The sequence below is a fragment of the Papilio machaon genome, chromosome 16 (assembly GCF_912999745.1).
Source record: "Papilio machaon chromosome 16, ilPapMach1.1, whole genome shotgun sequence".
In the NCBI taxonomy this organism is placed as follows: Eukaryota; Metazoa; Arthropoda; class Insecta; order Lepidoptera; family Papilionidae; genus Papilio; species Papilio machaon.
The window spans coordinates 1078253-1097882 of NC_060001.1; the positions used below are offsets into that span (position 1 = coordinate 1078253).

The 19630-nt window shown below is 32.6% G+C and overlaps 2 protein-coding genes across 2 annotated transcripts; one reads left to right on the plus strand and one right to left on the minus strand.

Annotated features, from left to right (window-relative positions):
* Positions 1–2081: 2081 nt before the first annotated feature.
* On the minus strand, positions 2082–6343 carry LOC106715789 (ceramide-1-phosphate transfer protein). The gene is made up of 5 exons (XM_045681568.1): positions 6133–6343; positions 5849–6060; positions 5461–5636; positions 3679–3829; positions 2082–2329 (listed from the first exon to the last, which is right to left on the minus strand). The coding sequence occupies exons 1-4, from the start codon at positions 6249–6251 to the stop codon at positions 3701–3703; spliced, it is 636 nt and encodes a 211-aa protein (XP_045537524.1). The 5' UTR covers positions 6252–6343; the 3' UTR covers positions 2082–2329; positions 3679–3700.
* A 474-nt stretch (positions 6344–6817) lies between these two features.
* LOC106715848 (optineurin) lies at positions 6818–16670 on the plus strand. Its single transcript, XM_045681509.1, has 15 exons — positions 6818–6990; positions 7114–7327; positions 10345–10587; positions 10946–11149; positions 11327–11437; positions 11837–11935; positions 12388–12516; positions 12796–12897; positions 13171–13307; positions 13723–13872; positions 14320–14410; positions 14777–14940; positions 15245–15356; positions 15781–15897; positions 16451–16670. The coding sequence occupies exons 2-15, from the start codon at positions 7124–7126 to the stop codon at positions 16643–16645; spliced, it is 2058 nt and encodes a 685-aa protein (XP_045537465.1). The 5' UTR covers positions 6818–6990; positions 7114–7123; the 3' UTR covers positions 16646–16670.
* The last annotated feature ends 2960 nt before the right edge of the window (positions 16671–19630 follow it).

The following is a 19630-nucleotide window of genomic DNA, read 5'->3' on the forward strand; positions in this document are numbered from 1 at the left end:
ACATGTACCCATGCTAAATCTAATATCTAATATATAAAATTCTCGTGTCACAGTTTTCGTTGCCATACTCCTCCGAAACGGCGGCTTTTTGTGCTTATCCGGTATCTATGAGAATCGGCCAACATCTATTTTTCATACCCCCCCCCATTTTTTAACTGCGCGCGGACGGAGTCGCGGGCGACAGCTAGTAATCTTATATTCCACTAAAAGGGTATATTCATACAAAGCTGTATTTACCGTGTAGCAAAAAAACCAAAACAAAAAACCTACAAAAAATTATAACCTAAAATTTTATTTTGGGGATATCGTCCTTATAATGGTAAATCCATGTATTGTGTATAAGAACTTGAGTATGTTTTACGTGCGATAAAAAGTGATTGCAATAAGGTTGAATTTCCCATAGACTAGGTTTATTATCTTCATTTATAATTAATCCACGCCTATCAAATATTATCTGATATTATTAAATGATAAAACGTTAAATGTTGCAGCTGAAGTAAAACTTGACAATACAACACTTATTTAAGTATTAAAATAATCAAACCTTGTTTAAGCAGCCAAAAAAACAAAACACAGAGACATCATTAAAGTAGTTTAGTGGAAAAGGGACCTACTTGATGTCATAGCATAGACAAATTTGTTGTAACCTAAAATGTTTTTTTGACCATAGATTTGTATTCAGCTATGTAAAATGCATCATCTACAAAACTTCGATGGCTCCTAAATAAATTTTGACATTTAGAAAATGTTTAATTATTTTAAATCAACTTGATAAAAAATACTTACAATAATTTTTGTTATTTTTAAAAGTATAAAATAAAAATTACAGATTATTTTTTGTATCCTTCTTGTTCTTGTATTCAAATTAATCTTGTTAATGCTTTAAGTTCTGTCGTTGGCCTATATATGCAATTTAAAATGCACTTCTGGAGGAGATAAAGTACTGTTTGTTTGTATAACAACTGAGGAGCGGCGTCGGAACAAAAACCGATCACATTGCTTTTTTTTTTAATTGTAAAAATATGGCCAAGTTCATGGTTCAGAACCTATTATTATGATAATAAAAAAAAGTCAAAATTTGCTTTATCGTTTTTTGTTCCGACGCTCCTCAACTGTTAAAGCTTGTTTTTTATGCTATTATTCACTGCGATAAAAAGTGGATAAAGAGATGTTATCAAAAGTTGATTGCAAATTTAAAATTATGATAATTTTGTTTTCAATATACCAATTTATGCAATATTTTAATTATTTTTAAGATTAATGTTTAATTTAAGAGTCATTTGGGACTTTGAAGTTTATTTGACCGATTTTATTACGTTACAAATGTAACACGGATCGAGGTTATCACTCCTTGTTTCTACATATTCGATAAAATGGTAGGACCATTTGTACAACCTACAAGTTTTAATTGAAGATAATATAATTGGAAGATTATATCACAGTAGAGTTATTATACTGTTTAATAGTATATTGTATTATGAGTGTGGAAAGTCTGTCATTGCAAACAGTCGGAACAAGTTGCAATGACAGGCTTTCCGCACGTGTACTGAACAACTATTTTTAATACAGTTGCGAAAAAATGAAGCAATTTTTGGAAAATGGCGCCAACCGTAAAAGAATATAAGCAGATTTTTTTCTTCACCCATTCTGGGTAGGCAAAGGGGATTATGCCCATAAAGCCATGTCTTCAGTAGATTTTTTTTATTGATATGAAATGATAATGAAATTTAATAAGATGAAATGAAATGCAACCTAACATGAAATCTAATATTGAAACAATTAATAGCTTCATTTTAGAAATATTTGCATGAATCATAAAAACTTCTATGAACTTTTATTTGTAAAAACTTCGTGGTTGGTTTTTTCTTTTTAATAGACATTATTTTGACAGTTGGAAAAAGAGAACGCACGAGTTCGGAAAAGGTAAAGAAAAAGCACGAGTATGTAATAGCTCATATCCCGAACGCTATACGTTCCTGCAATACGCCACTTTTTGTGCAACTGTGTTAAAAAAATATTTTTAATCTATGAAATATAATGTCGCTGTCTTTACAAACAATGGTTAAAGGGAACAGTGAAACGTATGCAGCCGGGAGAGTCGCATACCATACGAGTCCTGCGTTTTTATGCTGCCCTAGTAGTTAATACATTTCCTCACAATTTACCGTAGCGTCTCAAATACACCATACATGAATCGCATACTGCATTCGTGATTTTCCACTGCCGAAACTGCCAACAATATTTATAGTTTTCCGAAGAGATTAGAAACGACTATGTTTTTTTTTGCAAGTGTTTCGACATTGAAAACCCACGTATATATACCGATATGCACAGGTGGGCACAGTTAATCGAAAAGTTAACTTCGTTAATCGTTAATTCGTTAATTAAAAAATTAACTTCGTTAATCGTTAAATTCTCGAAAATTTAACGCAAGTTAAAGTTAATCGTTAACAGTTAACCATACCAAAATTATACATACTAATTTTACACTTATGTGGCGACACTTGTTTAAAATAGTAATTTGACTATATATTCTATAACACATTAGTATTAGAGACAAGTATGAATGCATTATAGTTTATTTCATTACGAGTGCGGAAAGCCTGTCCTTGCAAAGTGTTCCGACAAATGTCTACCCGAGCCGAGGCGCAGCCGAAGGTGAGGGTTGACAGTTGGAACAAGTTGTAATGACAGTTCCGCACGTGTACTAAACATCTATTTTTGACACAGTTGTGAAAAAATGAAGCAATTTAATAGAATAATAAAAACACAATAAACTCAACTAACTAAAATGTTTGGAAAATGGCGCCAACCGTAAAAGAATACAAACTGAGATTTTTTTTTCTTTTCTTTACCCATTCTGGGTAGGCAAAGTGAACTATGTCCAAACAACCAAGTCTTCAGTGGATTATTTTTATTGATGTGAAATGAAAATTAAATTCAATGAGATGAAATAAAATGAAACCTAACCTAATTCATTGAATCAAATCATTAAATTTGATATTGTAACAAATTAGGCTTCTTTTTAGAAATATTTGCATGAATCATAAAAACTTCATTGATTTTTTTTTTGTAAAAACTTCGTGTTTGGTTTTTCTTTATAGCAAACATTATTTTGACAGCTGCGAAAGAGAACGCACGAGTTTGAAAAAGCTAAAGAAAAAGCACGAGTAAAAAAAGTTTTTTAATACAGTTTCTCAAAAATACGCCACGTATTGCAGGGAAGAAAAGCGTTCGGAATGTGGGCTATTACATACTCGTGCTTTTATAAACTCGTAATGAAATATACTATTTCGAACCTTCTTTTCATTTTGTCCCGTTGGTCACGTCTTTCCCGGACGCTCTGATACATCACACTTGCACGCGAACTTCACATGTATCAATTATCAACTCGTTCGTTCACCATTCGAGTAGCTGACAGTCGCCCAACATACCTGAACTTACGAGCGTGGCGTGGCGCGTAATTTAAACAAAATGACAGCACGTCTCCAAGTTTCAAATTTCTCCTAATTTAACGATTAACGGACTTTTATTAACGGAAGTTGAGTTTAACGGAAGTTAACAAAAGCGTTAACACTTTTTGAAGTTAACTTAAAAGTTAATCCGTTAAGCAAAATGTTAACTTCGTTAATTAACGATTAACGGATTAACGAGTTAATGCCCAGCTCTGCCGATATGTTTGATTCTTTGGCTAGTTAATTTATGGCAAGCCGTGAAAGTCGAAGTCCGTGTAAAGTTGTTCCACTCTTTGGTATACCTCATCACAAGATTGAAGAGTTTGTGGCAGTATGGTCATCGCTTCAGTTAACCTGTCCTCGGTACCGAAGATCTGGAAATTTGGGTACATTTGAATAAAGAACATGTCAAGAGGTTGCGAGCGAGTGAGAAGAACTAACTTTGTCTCTCGCTAACTCATTAGATGACTGCTCCTCCCCCATTCGTAAACGACTAACGACCTGCGTGACTGGCCGTGACAACACATATATAAGACGGAAAGTGGTAATATGTAGCTAGTGGAAAAGGGGTCTAATGAACGATGATGTTAATTATAATTACGACCAATTCTGAACACGGAAACGATGCAGTTTGATTAAAGTAAATTCAACTAATTGAAATAGAAACGAGTAAAAACACATTAGAATTAATGTCCGATTACAAACTTTATGGGGTAGTTTTACTGCGACAATTTATTTTAATTGCGACAACTTGGGGTTAGACCAGTGCTTGTCAAACTTATTTCTTTCACCGCCCCCTATGAAAATCAATTATATTTCAGAGCCCCCTAATTTTTATTCAGCCCTAAAACTTAAAAACCACAATTTCATTACTTTAATTAATTTCAATGCCCCCCATTTTTTAGGCCCCTTATCGCCCCCTCCTAGGTTTCAAACGCCTCCAAGGGGGCGTTATCGCCCACTTGGGGAAACACTAGGTTAGACAAAGAAACATTCGATAAGCGAAGTCGCTTTCGATATGTCACGTATTTTTTCCTATAAATTTTGACACATTTTGTCAATTCTACTAGCGATAACGATAATAGAATGTTACATCGACTTGAACCCGCTGTGCGTTTAATATTGTAGTAAATAGTATACCTACAATCGGTATTTAAAATCGAATTACGACATTGTTCTTTTCAATTTAAAACAAAGGAGTAAATGAGTTAACAAGGCATACAGTCTATGTAAATAAATGTTCAAAGATAGAAACAGGCATGTTTATTATAAAACAATGCTGTACACTCACTAACACAACTACAATTGTACAGTGCCGCACAGTGGTTAGCAATGTAAATGATTTCACCTTGAAACGGGAATCAATATTTTGTATTTAATTTTTATAGAGTACTTTTGCAAAACCCAGCAGATGTCTTACTAATGTTATAAATGCGAATGTTTATATGGATGGATGTTTGTTAGAAGATATCTCCAGAATGACTAAAAGGGATTTCGCAGAAATTTGGTTTAGATGTAGAACATAGTCTAGATGAACACATAGGCTACAAATTATGTTTTGTTTTTAATTCCATGAGTACGGAGCCACGGGTTACAGCTAGTTATGAAATAAAACTTTCACATATAATTATCCAGTTATGACTGTTAGCCTTAATTAGTTCAAAATTGATTTAGTATTGCAGTTAAATGTGTAATTTATTGAATCAATTTAAAATTGTAACAGCGTAAGTAATCCAGCTGTGTAAATAATCTCTCAGTAAAACATAATTATTACATTAAATTTTATTATCCATATTTCATAGATATCAGATAAAAAAAATTATAACTGGCCTTTTTAGTGATAAAGAAAATTATTGCTTTTTATGTTAATGATAGGTAATAAATTTTCATATTCTTTTTTTAAAATTTAAACTGATTAGAATTAGTTTAGTTTATTAAAAATAAATCATTACAAAACATATTTAATGTTAATTTTAATCACTGATCTATTTAAAAATGGACTAACCTTTTTCAATAAGTCAGGTCTTGTTGGGAGTGCATGCATTGCAAGTGTTGCTGCTTTCCTGATGTACCAAGGATGGAATTCAGCCAATGTTTCATTATATGATGACTGGCAAGTTGTACATGTGTTAACTGCATCATCTGAATCACTAAGACGTTTCAGAAATAATCTGATGAAATCTGAAAGATGATATCTTTTAGTGATATATAAGTACAATATTATAATGCAAAGATGATAATTCTTTGCACACAATATCACCACCACCTAAACACTAAGCATTTCCCATTCACAAACTTCTTAACAAATTTAAAGATTTAGACTAATTATTTCTTAAAATAAAATTCTTTGAACTGTAAAGATTTTTTTTTAACAATCTAAGATTTGCACATACCTAATCCTCTATGTAATCGTAACATTGTCCTTGAACCAGAAACAAAACCATTATTTTCGTGTAAGCAAGTCTCTTTTTCGTACTTCATCATTTTCTTAAAGGACTCGTAATAAATAGCATCGTCACCTTCTCTATGTTTTTCCATCACCTTTATTTTGCTCTTTACATCACTACTCACAAAAGAGAATACTGACCCGATCAGGTTTAAGAACCTAAATAATAGACAAACAATTAAATTACAGAACATATGGATCACATATAAACACATATTTTCTTACGCTCACTTCACTAGCTCATTGTATCCGTCAATATAAGCCTCTATCACTACATCATCTTCTTCTTTTAGACTTCTTTGGAAGCTCTGATGAACATAATGCAAATCTAAGGTATGTTCATTAGACATTTCTTTTATAATCTACTTTTTCAAACACTCTAAAAATTGGGTTAACACCCTCTCCACAGGCTTTTTACTTTCAAACTGACACGACCATTCTGTTCTGTTCCAATTGGGTTTGACATTGACATAAACTGATAGGCTGATAACAGTGACAAGTTTTCTTATTGACATTCAAAGCAGAAATTGGACGAAAAGGAACGTCATACTTACATATAATTAAAAGAACTATAAAAGTAAAGTCTGCAATTTTTTAAAGTATTTAGGTTAAAAGCTGAGTTAGATTTAACTTGAAAATTATTGATATAGAATGGTTAAACTTTAAATTAACTTTACCTAAGAATGCTTTACTAAATGAAACGTATTTTCTTCTATCTGAGCGTAGGTAATGTAGTAGATATAGATGATCAAGGTTTATAATTTTAATACGTTACATCGACTATATATAATAAAATACAGTAAATTTTTTGCAACAAAAAAATAGCGATTAATGATAATACGCATAGAAAGGAACAAAAGCAATCGTCAATTATCATATGTCAGCGTCAATTTAAGCCACTGTCATCTGTCAGTGTTCAATGTTTGCAAGAAATAGAGGGTGGAAAAGTGCTTTTTTACTTCTCCAAACAATTTTGTTGATAACACCTTCATGTCGTTTGTTTATCGAACTGCTCGCAATTGACGGGAAGTAAAGTGGCACTTATTGCAATAACAATAAACGCTGGGTGGATACCACATTCCTCATTGGGTAAAATTTTGCGTTTTATTTTTAGTCGTCTAAGGAAACAGTTTATTTGATTTGGTAAATTTCAACTTATTAAATTATTAATTAATATTATATTCAATAAATGTCATCTATCTTCCACTCTAGATGATCAAAAATGGCAACCAATGTGAATTTGGCAAATAATGATGAGGACTCGTTCATCATTTTGGGCACATCACCAGGCACAAGTCTGGACCTGAGGTGCAACGGTGTGGAAAATGGTAATGCATTAGACAAGGAGCAGATTGAAGATGCATTGAAAGATATACCCCCTGAAGCGTCTATGGCTTTCAAGGCATACTTTCACATTGGTGATACTGTAAGTAAATGTGAATTTTCTCATATAATTATATGATTCTTATAAAAGGACAAACAAGTAAGATTATTAGATCTATAGATGAGTTGCTGGTTTCGAAAATGGTAGGATGCTTCTCAAATAACTTTTTTACTACTTCTTCATACTTAAGAGCTAGATATACATATATAATGTTGTTATAGTCGAAAAAGATGATATGATATTTTTATGAAATTTATAATGCAAAAATTTGAAGTTTGCGTGAAATTTTTATGAAGAAAATAGGTTTCAAGAGTAACATTGTAAAGAACATTGCCCTAATGGTAACTTTTATCAGAAAATTCCAGTAAGGTCACAACAATTTTTTTGTTTTTTAGTAAAATTGACTGGTAAATTGGCTGAAATGAGGACAAATAGTAATATATTATTGTTCTTATCTATATTTAAATAAAACATATAAACATGTGATAAGTTTAATGTTGACATATGACTCATCAAAAATCTCTTTTGTGAATTGATCAAATGTATATATGTATTTATGTATGTGCACATACACTCATAGTATGTTTATATTTTTGTTCCTTCGAACCATAGATCTACTTCTCTCTAGGACATTTGAGACAATATTATTATTTTGTGCAGGTATTTCAGTATTCACACAATTATTAGGATGATTATCAAGACAAGAACTTGAAGTTGTTTTTTTGGTGTATTTTAGAAGTAATTTTGAATTATTTAGCTTTTTATGTATTATATTATATTTAATTTTAAATTATTCTTACCAGTTGGGTTGGCGACAGGCAGGCTGTAAAAAATTATAGCAAAACTTTAAGGTTTATAAAACCTTGCGTGCCGAACCCATGTGAGTGGGATAAGGCCAGGGATATGATGATTACAGTATTCACATATAAATATTATTTATGAAGGAATTGATTTGTGATTCAAGTTACTATATCTATAGAGAGATCTAACCAGTCAGATCTATTGTGTGCATTGATTTTTCATTTGCAATTCAATCATTGACAAACTGATAGTAATTTCAGATTAGCCAGCAGCTGTGATTTTACACGCCCAAGGGACTTTACCATATTACAGTAATATCCTTAATTAACAACAATTTGCGTTCTATGTGAATATGTTATAAGCGAATATAGCAAATCTGACCGAGCAACCTACGTAATCCTTCGATTCTGGGCGATTCCAGTCCCTAAGCGACTTCCGCAATATAGTTGTTTTGTAAATTTGTGTAAGCCGTGTAGTCGCTATAACTGTATTGACGAAATAGACCACTCGCGTCGACGATTCAACGTTGTGTGTATGGCACGCGCGCTACTCGATACCCGCGACGCCAGGATAAAACAATGGTATTGTACATGTACTTAGCCATTTGTGCGAAGCATCCTTAATTTTTAATGGTTAAATACCATCGCATGTAATAATTATTATAAGAAATATTTATAATTGTCACCTTGAGAGAAATGCAGTTGATGACGTGGTTATTTATATCTGTCGCTGTTAGTTTTAGGTGTAGGTATTGAAGCGGTAAGTTCCCGCGGTTACAGTAAATATAGGGTTGCCAATTTTAACCCTTCGAAATAATGATATTTGTATTTAAATTGGACAGTTCTATTTTTTTATAGTCAAAGTAAATTTAATGTCATAAATGCGAAAATTTGTATTTATGGATGGATGCATGGATGTTTGTTTGAATCCGATCCTATCTCCGTATCTCCGAAACGTTTCAATGGATCTCTCTGAAATTTGGCATAGATGTTGTCTGGGAGAACACATAGGATGAGTTTTTCTTAATACCACGCCGACGGAGTTGCGGGAAAGAGGTAGTCGTAAAATAATTATTTCTTTTGTTTAGTATAAAAAATAATGTAACTGTGTGTTCGTACTGTGGAAATATTGACATAAAATGTAATCGAGAAACATCTTTTATGAGAATGTTTTAATGTAATAAAATCAATATCTATATATATAAAAGAAAGTCGTGTTAGTTACACTATTTATAACTCAAGATCGGTCGAACTGATTTAGCTGAAAATTGATGGGGAGGTAGCTTAGAACAAGGAGACGGACATAGGAACTTTTTATCTTGTGCGCATTTTTTTTATTCCGCGCGGACGGAGTCGCGGGTAAAAGCTAGTATCCTATAATTCATCTCTTGCATAAAATTACGACAAGTATATTGAATCAAGTTGACAAATATAACGATAACATGATAAATTGTATTTTCATTGTGCACACAAACTTGACATTGAAAATTAAATTTATTGCCTTATAAATAAGGTATATTATTCAATGCATTATAATTAACATTTAGCTTACTGAGGTTCGACCGTGAATAAAAAAATATTTGGCAATATTATAAACAGTCTATTTTCAAGTGAAGGATACACAATCGTGTTTTTTTACTTTCATTATAACGTTTATTATGATACTAGCTGTCGGACACAACTCTGTCCGCGCGGATTAAAAAAAAAAAAAAACTTAGTAGCCTATGTGTTTTTCCAGACTTGGTTCTATATCTATAGCAAATTTCATCATGATCCATGCAGCCGTTCTTCCTTGTAAAAACGTAACCACTAAACCATACATCCGTCTAAACATTCGCATTTATAATTTTAGTAAGATATTGAAACAGACATATTAAAAAAAATTACTCTTGTCGGTTGCTCGGTATAAAATTGTTAGAGTTGACAACCCTGGATATTCAAAGACGGTAGTCGTTTCCGAGTGTTAGTAACTCCTTTGATGTCGTTTACTTTTAAAAGTGTGCATAATACAACTACGGTACGTACCATTGGCAATTGCATGGAAAAGGTATACATTTTTGTATGTATCTATCTATTTATAAATCTATGTTTATCGGTATCGTTAAATATCTTATTACATTGACGGACTAACTGAGATCACATGTATAATTTAAGACATTTAAGAACATATTGTGCGGTTATTTGTGTCGTGTCTAAAATGTGTAAATGTTTCTGCAGTGCGGACAGTATACAAACTAACTAGCTATTGTATTACTACAGCCATCTCCAGGCAGTATGATGATCGCCAGCACGATAGTAACAGACGACAGGAGTACAGAGGAGCTGCAGAAGCGGTTCGGTGAACTTTTAGACGAGAACCTGGTCCTTAAGGAGACCCTCAAGCAGAACAACGAGTCCTTGAAGGAACAGCTTGACTTAATATCCTCTTGTCAGGACGATATGTTAAACACACACAAGATACATAAAGAAAAGTTTGATGAAACTAAGAACTTAGTGATAAAGGTATGCATAATGAGATCCAAACTTTATGACGGCTTGAGGTTAGCTGCGAGTTCACGTCTGCGCATGTGGGTGTCGGGTTGGATCAATGCTGGTTGACGAAAGTTTGCCGTAGCCCTTTATTACGACGAGACTGTAAAGTATGTTCCGTGAAGCATCTTGTGCGATATTCCGAGCCACTATAAAGTTTGGATGATGCTGTGCTATTTTTTAAACGGTGAAGTTGTCTTTTTAAGACTGTATTCTGTTTCGGTGAATCTAAACTATTCTGCTACGATTTTAGTATTTTCCTTTATAGTCTTTGGATAAATCTATGTGGCTTATGTCTAAGAGCAATGAATACGTTAGTTGACTTTTGCAGTTACGTGAAGAAAACAAGATGTTGAAAGCGGACGCGTTGCGCCTGTCCGGGGGCACAGGGGGCGGGGGGTCACAGCCGCGGTCCTTGCGGTCTGAGGGCAGGTCGGGGGCGTCCTCGGGAGTTGAGTTCGTGACGTCACCTGATGACGACACCATCGATAAATTGACAGCACAACTCGAACTTGTCGAAAAGCAAAGGCGACAGGTGAGATTTTATTAATTTATGAGTTGTATCAATGTCCATTCGGAATGTTCATGTAATATTGTTATTTCTATATGTTTTTTAAAAGTGTTTTGACACTGAAAATTTAGAGAATCGATAAATTTATAAGTTTCAGGGATCGTATTTCTTTTAATTACTTTAGGTGTGAATATTTTGCAGGTTATAGTTGAAAATGAAAAATTGACCTGGCAAAAGGAATCCTTAGAGCACATAGTCGACGCTACTTCCAAAGAAAGAGATGAAATCAAAGAGAAATTGGAAAAAATTGAGGTATGTAACACATTCTTTTCTAGGACACATTTTTTAATTAACTTTACAAAACTAATTTTACGGCTGTAGTAAATATTTTTTAAATTATAAGATATTGTTTATTAATTATTAAATGTTAAAAGTGTGTGAAGAAAAATGCAATTACAGTTTACGGTTTTATTTGATAACATAAACGAGTTTGACGACTTGAGTGGTACAAAAAAAATGAATTCCAGTTGTATGTACTTTCATATTACCTTGATTATATTTGTTACTTACATCATTTAATTTAAATCAAGACAATTTTATAAAATTTACAAATTCAAGTAATCGGTACTTTTATAACTATTTCATAAAAAAAATGGAAATAATTCCAAAAACGCCATCTATACTTCAAATTAAGTAACTTTTGTTTCACAGTTACAAATATCTACCACAGAGAGTGATCATGCTGAAGAAGTTAAAAAGTTACACTTCATCATACAAGATCTGCAGAGACAACTCAAATGTGCTAGTGAAGTAAGTATTATTTATTATTTTACATAATCTATAAAATTTTCTGTGTGTCCCCTCCCCTGTCGATACAATATAAGCAACGCATCAGCAATTACGGATGTCTTTGGGCAGTGTTCACTTCGCTATTTCGGTGAATTCAGGTCATCGCCTTGCTCATTTGCCACATTTATAGAAAGTTTTTTTTTTATGTTTTTGTACCACAATTCTTGATACGTTTTTATAAAACACTAATAGCATAATATACAGTCCAACCTGGATAAACGAGAAGCCTCTATAAGCGAGAGTTGTGATCCTGATGGACAACTTCCACAAGACAAAAACTTGTTTTACAGATAAACCTCTGTGAGAAAAAAAATTGCGACACATTGGCTTTTCATTTATCCAGGTTCGATTATAATGATTGTTTTACTTGTTTAATAGTTTTTTGACATTTATCGGTAATATTTTGTATTTAGGCCAAAGCATCTTCAGAGAACATCACGTCCCGGGATAAAATGATACAACAGTTGGAAGGAAAAATATCCAACCTACAGAACGAATTGAAAGTTGCGCAGATTAAGATTTTAGATCTAGAAAATATTAAGGTAGGTCGAGTTTGACACACTAGCGCCATTCAGCGATACTAGCGCCATTTGTAAACACTATGCATTATATGTCTCTGGTACATTTATCGTCTTATTGTTATAAAAATCAATTCGATTTTATAATATATATAAAAAAACTTAGAGTTACTATTAACAAAACACTTATAAACAGAATTTATTAGCTTTTTTTCTTTTTCGCTATATAAGGTGATAGGTATTAAAATTGGAATAAAGACAACTATAATAACACTTTTTATGTATATATATATATATATATAGTTAGAGTTCACACAACACAAGTCGGGAGTGTCGGAGACTGTCAGGATTTACAAGGAACAGATACAAGAACTCTCCACCAGACTAAAAGAAGCACAGACTACTGTAAGTCGGTATTATGTTTTTGTCTCCCCTTAGCATTATCTGAAACTAAAAAAAAAAAAATTCTCGCTTGTATAAGTTTCTTGCTTATCCTAGTTCGCCTGCAACAACAAAAGAGGTTGCCGTTAGTAATTTTTTAATTAAAATTTAATAATTCCTTGTTTGAAAAAGGGAACTTTGTCCCGTGCTCTTAGACGGAATTAAAAAGAAATGTAAAAAAAAAATTGTCTATGGCCTGTATTATAAAAAGTATCACCTTACTCTATGGTGCTACAGATGTTCCAGCCGGTACGCCTGTCTGTCAGCTCCGAGTCGGAGAGTTCTCCAGAGTTCGCGAACTTCACGTCCAATGTGAAGTTGTATGATAGAACTCTGAAACATTTAGCAGACTTCGTAAACGCGCTCACTACTGGGTCAGTTATTATTCTATATTTAATAGTAACGGTCGCCCGCGACTTCGTCAGTCCGTAATTAAAAAAAAAGAATTAAGGTCTTAAATAAAGACCCTAATTCCACAAGTATTTTGTAGTAGTCTGACTACCAATAATTTATAACTACATATTATAAATAATTTGTGTTCCATTGTGTCGTTGATTGCTTCGTGGAAAAAGGGTCTAAGACATTACAGATGGACAAAAATTTCTGAACAGTGGACATAAGTCAAACTAAATTAAGTTAGCTAACGCCACCCTGTCAATGTCAAAAAAATGTTACAAAATCATTTTTGTACTGTACCTGTCATGTTTTTTTTTCTGACAGAAGTAAACGCGATAGCAATGCCTTTTTCACTGGGCTAGATATTTTTATTTATTGATAGTTCTTGTTTAGGTTGTCAGACAGTCTAGTGCAGACTTTAGGCACAGTGGCGAGCTTGTACGACTACAAGCTGGAGCGAGGTTCCGTCGATAGGTTCAAGTCCGGTCTCGCCGAGGTCAAACAGCAACTGGAGAGGCAGCATAGTTACGCCCTTAACAATATGTATGTATAGTCAGCTAGAAAAGTGTTATTTGTTTTTTTTGCAATAATAATATTGAAAATTGAAACTTATGTATAGTCGGTAAGAAAACTGTTATTTGATTTTTTTTAATAATAATGTTGAAACTTGTGTATAGTCGGCTAGAAAAGTGTTATTTAATTTTTTTAAATGATAATATTGAAAATTTAAATTAATGTATAGGCGGCTAGAAAAGTGTTATTTAATTTTTTTACAATGATAATATTGAAAATTTAAATTAATGTATAGGCGGCTAGAAAAGTGTTATTTGATTTATTTTACAAAGATAATATTAAAATGTGTGTATAGTCAGCAAGAAAAGTGTTATTTGATTTTTTTACAATGATAATGTTGAAAACTGTGTATAGTCAGCTAGAAAAGTGTTATTTGATTTATTTTATAATGATATAATTGAAATCCAATATTTGTAGAGGCAAACTCCGCGGCATGTTGTCAATCTTCGAAGGCATATTTAAAGACTACAACGAGCTCTTAAAGAAGGCGCTCACCAAGACAGAAAACGTGAGTGTACTTTGTTACTTTCCAGGATATTTTCCTTATTTAAGACTAACTGTCGCCCCCGACTTCTTCGACGCAGAGTTAAAAAAAAATGAGCAGTCTTATTGTTCTTCCAGAACAATTCATCCATCTATACATACATTCGTATTTATAACATTAGTAAGATTTATAAGATGGTAACGAGATTATGCAGATTTTTGGTTAAATTAGACCTAAGTAAAATTTATGTACGTATTCTTATAAGATAAGTGAAGTAAATTTGTTACTAACATCGAACTGATTTTGTATTTTTTGTGATCACGCTGCTTTTACTTGTCTATAAAACGTGAGTGGGTACAATGAGCGAGAACCTTTATATTTGTGATACAGCAAAGTGTGAGTGTGAATGACGCTGGCAGCGGCAGTGTGGAGGCTCTGACGTCAGCGCTGGTGGCGCGCGGCCGCGAGCTGCAGCAGCTGCAGACGGACCTGCAGCAGCTGCGCGCAAGACACGACGACGCGGACCTGCTGCGCGCGCAGCTGCTGCAGTACAAGTGAGAAACTCCTTGTATAAATGTTTTCAAATATCTTGAATGCTTTGAATTTAATGCGAGTCGCTGCTTAGTAAACAATTTTAGGTGATTTAAGTAGGGTTCAGCGCAAAGCTGATCACTTTAAGCCGTTAAGTTATTTGAAAATACTCACTGAATATACTCTATTCCAAATAAACACACAAACATTGTAAATAAATGTATATTTCACACACTAAATCTATACTTAGTTACTTTTAAAGGATTCTGTGTACTGTAGTCTTTTTTGACATGTTAGTCTTCTGATGGCTAAATAAATCTTTCGCAGGAGTGATTTCGAGGCGGAGAGAGAAGCTCGTGCGAAGATGGCGAGTGAAAAGGACGATATTGTGACGGACTTGCGCACCGCACAGAAACGCAATCAGGAATTGGAAAAGCAGGTATACTGGCAACCCAAAGACCTTTATACATAGGACAGGCTATAAATATTAGTATTTTGTTTCTATTTTGTGCTAATGGTTACTGTAGGTAGCGGTGGTAAGGATTCGAACTAATAATACAAATATAATTACTTTTCCCTGTGTAACTTCGTTTAAGCCAGAACATGGCTGAAGCTGTAATTTTCAAGCAATAACCTATCCATTTATAAATATCAATGTGGCAACACTGGGTACATTATTAATATCTAGTTTATTATTTGTGCTTATTAGTATAACACTTTTCAAACATGTTTATGGCTCGGAATGTCGCACAGTCGCTGCACCGAATTTAATTTTAAGTATAAAGGGATGTGTTGCTTTGGGAAGTGTCCTTGAGCTGCTGTAATGATTGAAACGGCCAATACTATTAGTAATTTATTGACAGTTAGAAGAAGTACGTAAGCTGAGTCCGGGAATCTTCCGCACTGTGACCAGCAAGAAGATCATTTCAAACTCCAGCCCGACAGCATCCGGCTCGCCCAGGACCACTACTGACAATGTGGTGAGTGTTGCAATATTACTACATTTGTTAGATATTGTGGTGAGTTTTATCACTCATCTCACAATGAAATCTGTCATCTGGTTAAATATATATAATATTTTCTTAGTTATAAAGGATGTTTCAGTAAGAGTGCACTTTTAAAATTTGGATTTTATTTTTATGCAAGTGGCAACTCTGAAATTTGACAGCTGTCACCTCTGTATATTAAAAATGGAGCGCTTTTCGAAAGAACAACGCGTTATAATTCCATACATAATCGGAATATGTCTTCTTCACAATACAATAAAAATATCACAACTCTCTCATAAAATAATTGTTTTTATTTTAAAATGCAAAAAGTGTACTCTTACTGAGACAGCCTATATCACTTGGTGAAAAGGTATACGAGTATAATAGATATCTATTTTTTAATTTATTTTATAATATAACTTTGTGACATTTTATTTTAAAACTCACTTTTTTTAAAAAGTTTTTTTACATTTAGAAATACTGCATAATTTTTTGCAATATCCAAATATTAAACAACGGAAACATAAATAAAATTCAAACAAAGGTTCGCAAAAAGAAGAAGCTATCTACGGAGGGGGTGGCGGGGGCAGGTCCGGGGGCAGGTTCGGGGGCGGGGGCGAGCAAAGGGGCGGAGACTCCGAACACTCCGCCCCCGCAGCGGTACACTTGCCCCGTCTGTGACCAAACATTCAAGACTCTCATATTCCTGCAGCAACATGTCGACTCTTGTTTGCTATGAAGCTATCAGAGCACTCATAATCGTATTACTAAGGGTCTTCCTTAGTGTATATTTCATACTAATGGGGATCGACTAAATAATGTAAGCGGTACCGCAATAAGCATATTTAACTTGTTCCACTGACTGACATTTGCTAAAAAATATTTTTTTTTTTAATATTTTATTCTTGCATTTACTTATATAATATTGATTTAAATTGTTTCTTTTACAGCTTTTAATTATTGTTTTATTTATTGAAACAAGTTTATTTGTACAGTTGTTAATAATAATTAAATTAAATTGAAAAAGTTATTTAAATCTATACTTATATAGAAGAAAGATTTGTGTCTTTGTTTGTAACGAGTAAACTCAAAAACTACTGGGCCGATTTCAAAAATTAGTTTTCTATTATAAAGCTACATCATCATTGAGAAACATAGGCTATATTTATTACTAGATTTTTTTATAATTCATCAAAAATTAGTAATTTAATCATAACAATAAATTATGGCAAATAACTATAGTCTGAACACTATTTATTTTTGTCTTGTAAAATTAAACCTTAAAAAAATAATTTCTGTTTAGAATTTTTTATTTTATAATAAGTTGTATTTATGTGTTTGTGATTTATTTATTTTATGACTTTAAATACACAATTTAATTTATATTTTTTTATCAAATAGGTGTTTTTTAATATCATTAAAATTGCTTAAGACATTTGTTATTTTATATTCGTTCGAAAATTACCCATGAATTAAAATATAAGGTGAGGTAATACATTAATATATTAGTATGTTTTTGTTGTTAGTGTTATGTGTTAGCTACTAAATATATAACAAAATTACAATATAACATATAATAAGCTAGACAAATGTTATCATAAACCATACTCGAAATTAAAACAATCAAATTATTCAAACTTTCGTGAGACATTATCATTAACTTATATAGAAACGCCTAAAACACTCACGTATATATATCCGGTGTCGTCACCGACTAGTTTCGAGCCCTTCGGGGGCCCTTCATCAGTGTGAGTGGGACTGGTATTATTTCGCGGACGCAGCCCGTCGTTAGGGCCACTCACCCTGATGAAGGGCCCCCGAAGGGCTCGAAACTAGTCGGTGACGACACCAGATATATATACGTGAGTGTTTTAGCCGTTTCTATGTAAGTTAATAAAACCATCAAATTGAAACATATTTCTTTAGTAAGAAAGAGGTCGGTGAGTTTCGCGGATAAGAGCCAATGTGCAAATTAACATTTCAGAAGAGGCTCTTAAAGTTTCAAACATATAAGCAAATAGGCCATATAGACCTTTTTCTTCCAAAAAATACACGTTTACATCTGTAAATGTGTATTTTTTAGTGCATGTTATTAACTAAACTAAGAGCTCTTTGGTAAAAACTACCTCTAAGTTTAGTTAAAAATAAAAACAATTTTTTTTGTTTTACCCACGTCGGTACCATCGACAAATATCTTGTTTATAATTTGTGTCTGTGACTGTACAAGTTTTGTCTGTTCGTGTTTTTGCACGTAATTTTTTCTTTAAGTTAATACTCGTGTGGACAATTGAATGCTATAACAATTATATAACCTCCAAATCGCATGAATACTAAACGAAAAAATGTTGATTTTGTGAGCATTTTTTCAATATAAAATAGTTAACGTGCCAGTGTATCTTCTCCCTTATTTTGTTCCGCATATTATCTTAATACTGGAAATATATTACCGAGACAGTCAACATCAGGTTTTTTGGCACAGGCATTTTTTTTTGGTATGGCTGTTTCGATAATGTAAGCCCACGGTCGCAGTGTTGTGTAACTAACTTTAAATATTGTATTTTATTTTTTTCTTATATTTCCTTCGTTATTATATTCCAGATGTACAAGTGCCCTAAGTGCATGACGTTTTCCAGTGATCAATATAAAGTTATGGAGGATCATTTCGACTTCTGTTTAGATGACTTTTAACTCAAGTAAGTAGATTAGATTTACTCCTGTCAGTCGTTAATTTGTTACTAAAGAAGACTTTTAGTGCAGCTTTAGTATGAAATCTACACTAAGTGTGATCACTAAATCAATGTGAGTGGCAGCAAGAGTTTTAAAAGTTTTAACTCATATGATGTCGGATAAATATGAATACTTGCAATTAAATGTGTTGAAATATTTTTTAATAAACTACTCTTCTCACTAATTATTATTATTAAATCAAATAATCTCCAATTTTAAATAAAATTTTCAGAAAATATTACGTTGGTGCCATCATTTTAATAGATTGAATTACAACCACCTTTTTAATAAGCAAGCATCTTCTTTTAGTCAACATTAGTTAGCCATTTCGTACTTTCCTAAACAAATTTGTATGTAGCTATATTTTTCTACATAGTAAAGCGGTTATTAGGAACATATGAGATTTATACATGTACAGTACTAGTTAATAAATTAAATTTATACAGGTCATAACCCAAATATTAGATGAATATAAAAGCTATTGTAAATTTTTATTTGCAGTTAACTATTTGTATTTTTATACAAGAATTTTATTAATTTACTCATAAACAATTGATAACCCATAGATTAGACATTTCCGTCCGCTCTGCAATAAATAGTCTTTGAAATTTTTTTATCTTTGCGCTATTATTTTCCCGCGGAAATATGCTAGCTGTCAATATTTTTAATTTTGAATGTAAAACTGTGTCATATGTTATGACTAATTTAAATGCATATTCATCTAACATAATATTTATTTTAACGACATGTATTAAATAAAAAAATATTTTCGGTGAAAAAATTCTCGTGCCATGTGATATATAGTTCTATATGTAAAACATTTCATTAGTAAAGTATAAATAAAATATCATGTTATTCTACGAAATGTGTAAAAAAATATTTCTTGTGATTAGTATTTTAGTATTGGCCATAGATTTGGAGACGTTAAAAGTTATACCTGTTTACCCTAACTAGGTTTAAGTCGTGATAGATTTTCATATTACATTGAAAGTATACG

Coding starts and splice junctions, on each gene's coding strand:
- LOC106715789 (XM_045681568.1), bottom strand. CDS start 6,251: ATGTCTAATGAACATACCTTAGATTTGCATTATGTTCATCAGAGCTTC. Junction 6,061..6,132: donor GGATACAATGAGCTAGTGAA/GTGAGCGTAAGA, acceptor TCTATTATTTAG/GTTCTTAAACCTGATCGGGT. Junction 5,637..5,848: donor ACGATTACATAGAGGATTAG/GTATGTGCAAAT, acceptor ATCATCTTTCAG/ATTTCATCAGATTATTTCTG.
- LOC106715848 (XM_045681509.1), top strand. CDS start 7,124: ATGGCAACCAATGTGAATTTGGCAAATAATGATGAGGACTCGTTCATC. Junction 12,517..12,795: donor TAGATCTAGAAAATATTAAG/GTAGGTCGAGTT, acceptor ATATATATATAG/TTAGAGTTCACACAACACAA. Junction 15,898..16,450: donor GGACCACTACTGACAATGTG/GTGAGTGTTGCA, acceptor ATTCAAACAAAG/GTTCGCAAAAAGAAGAAGCT.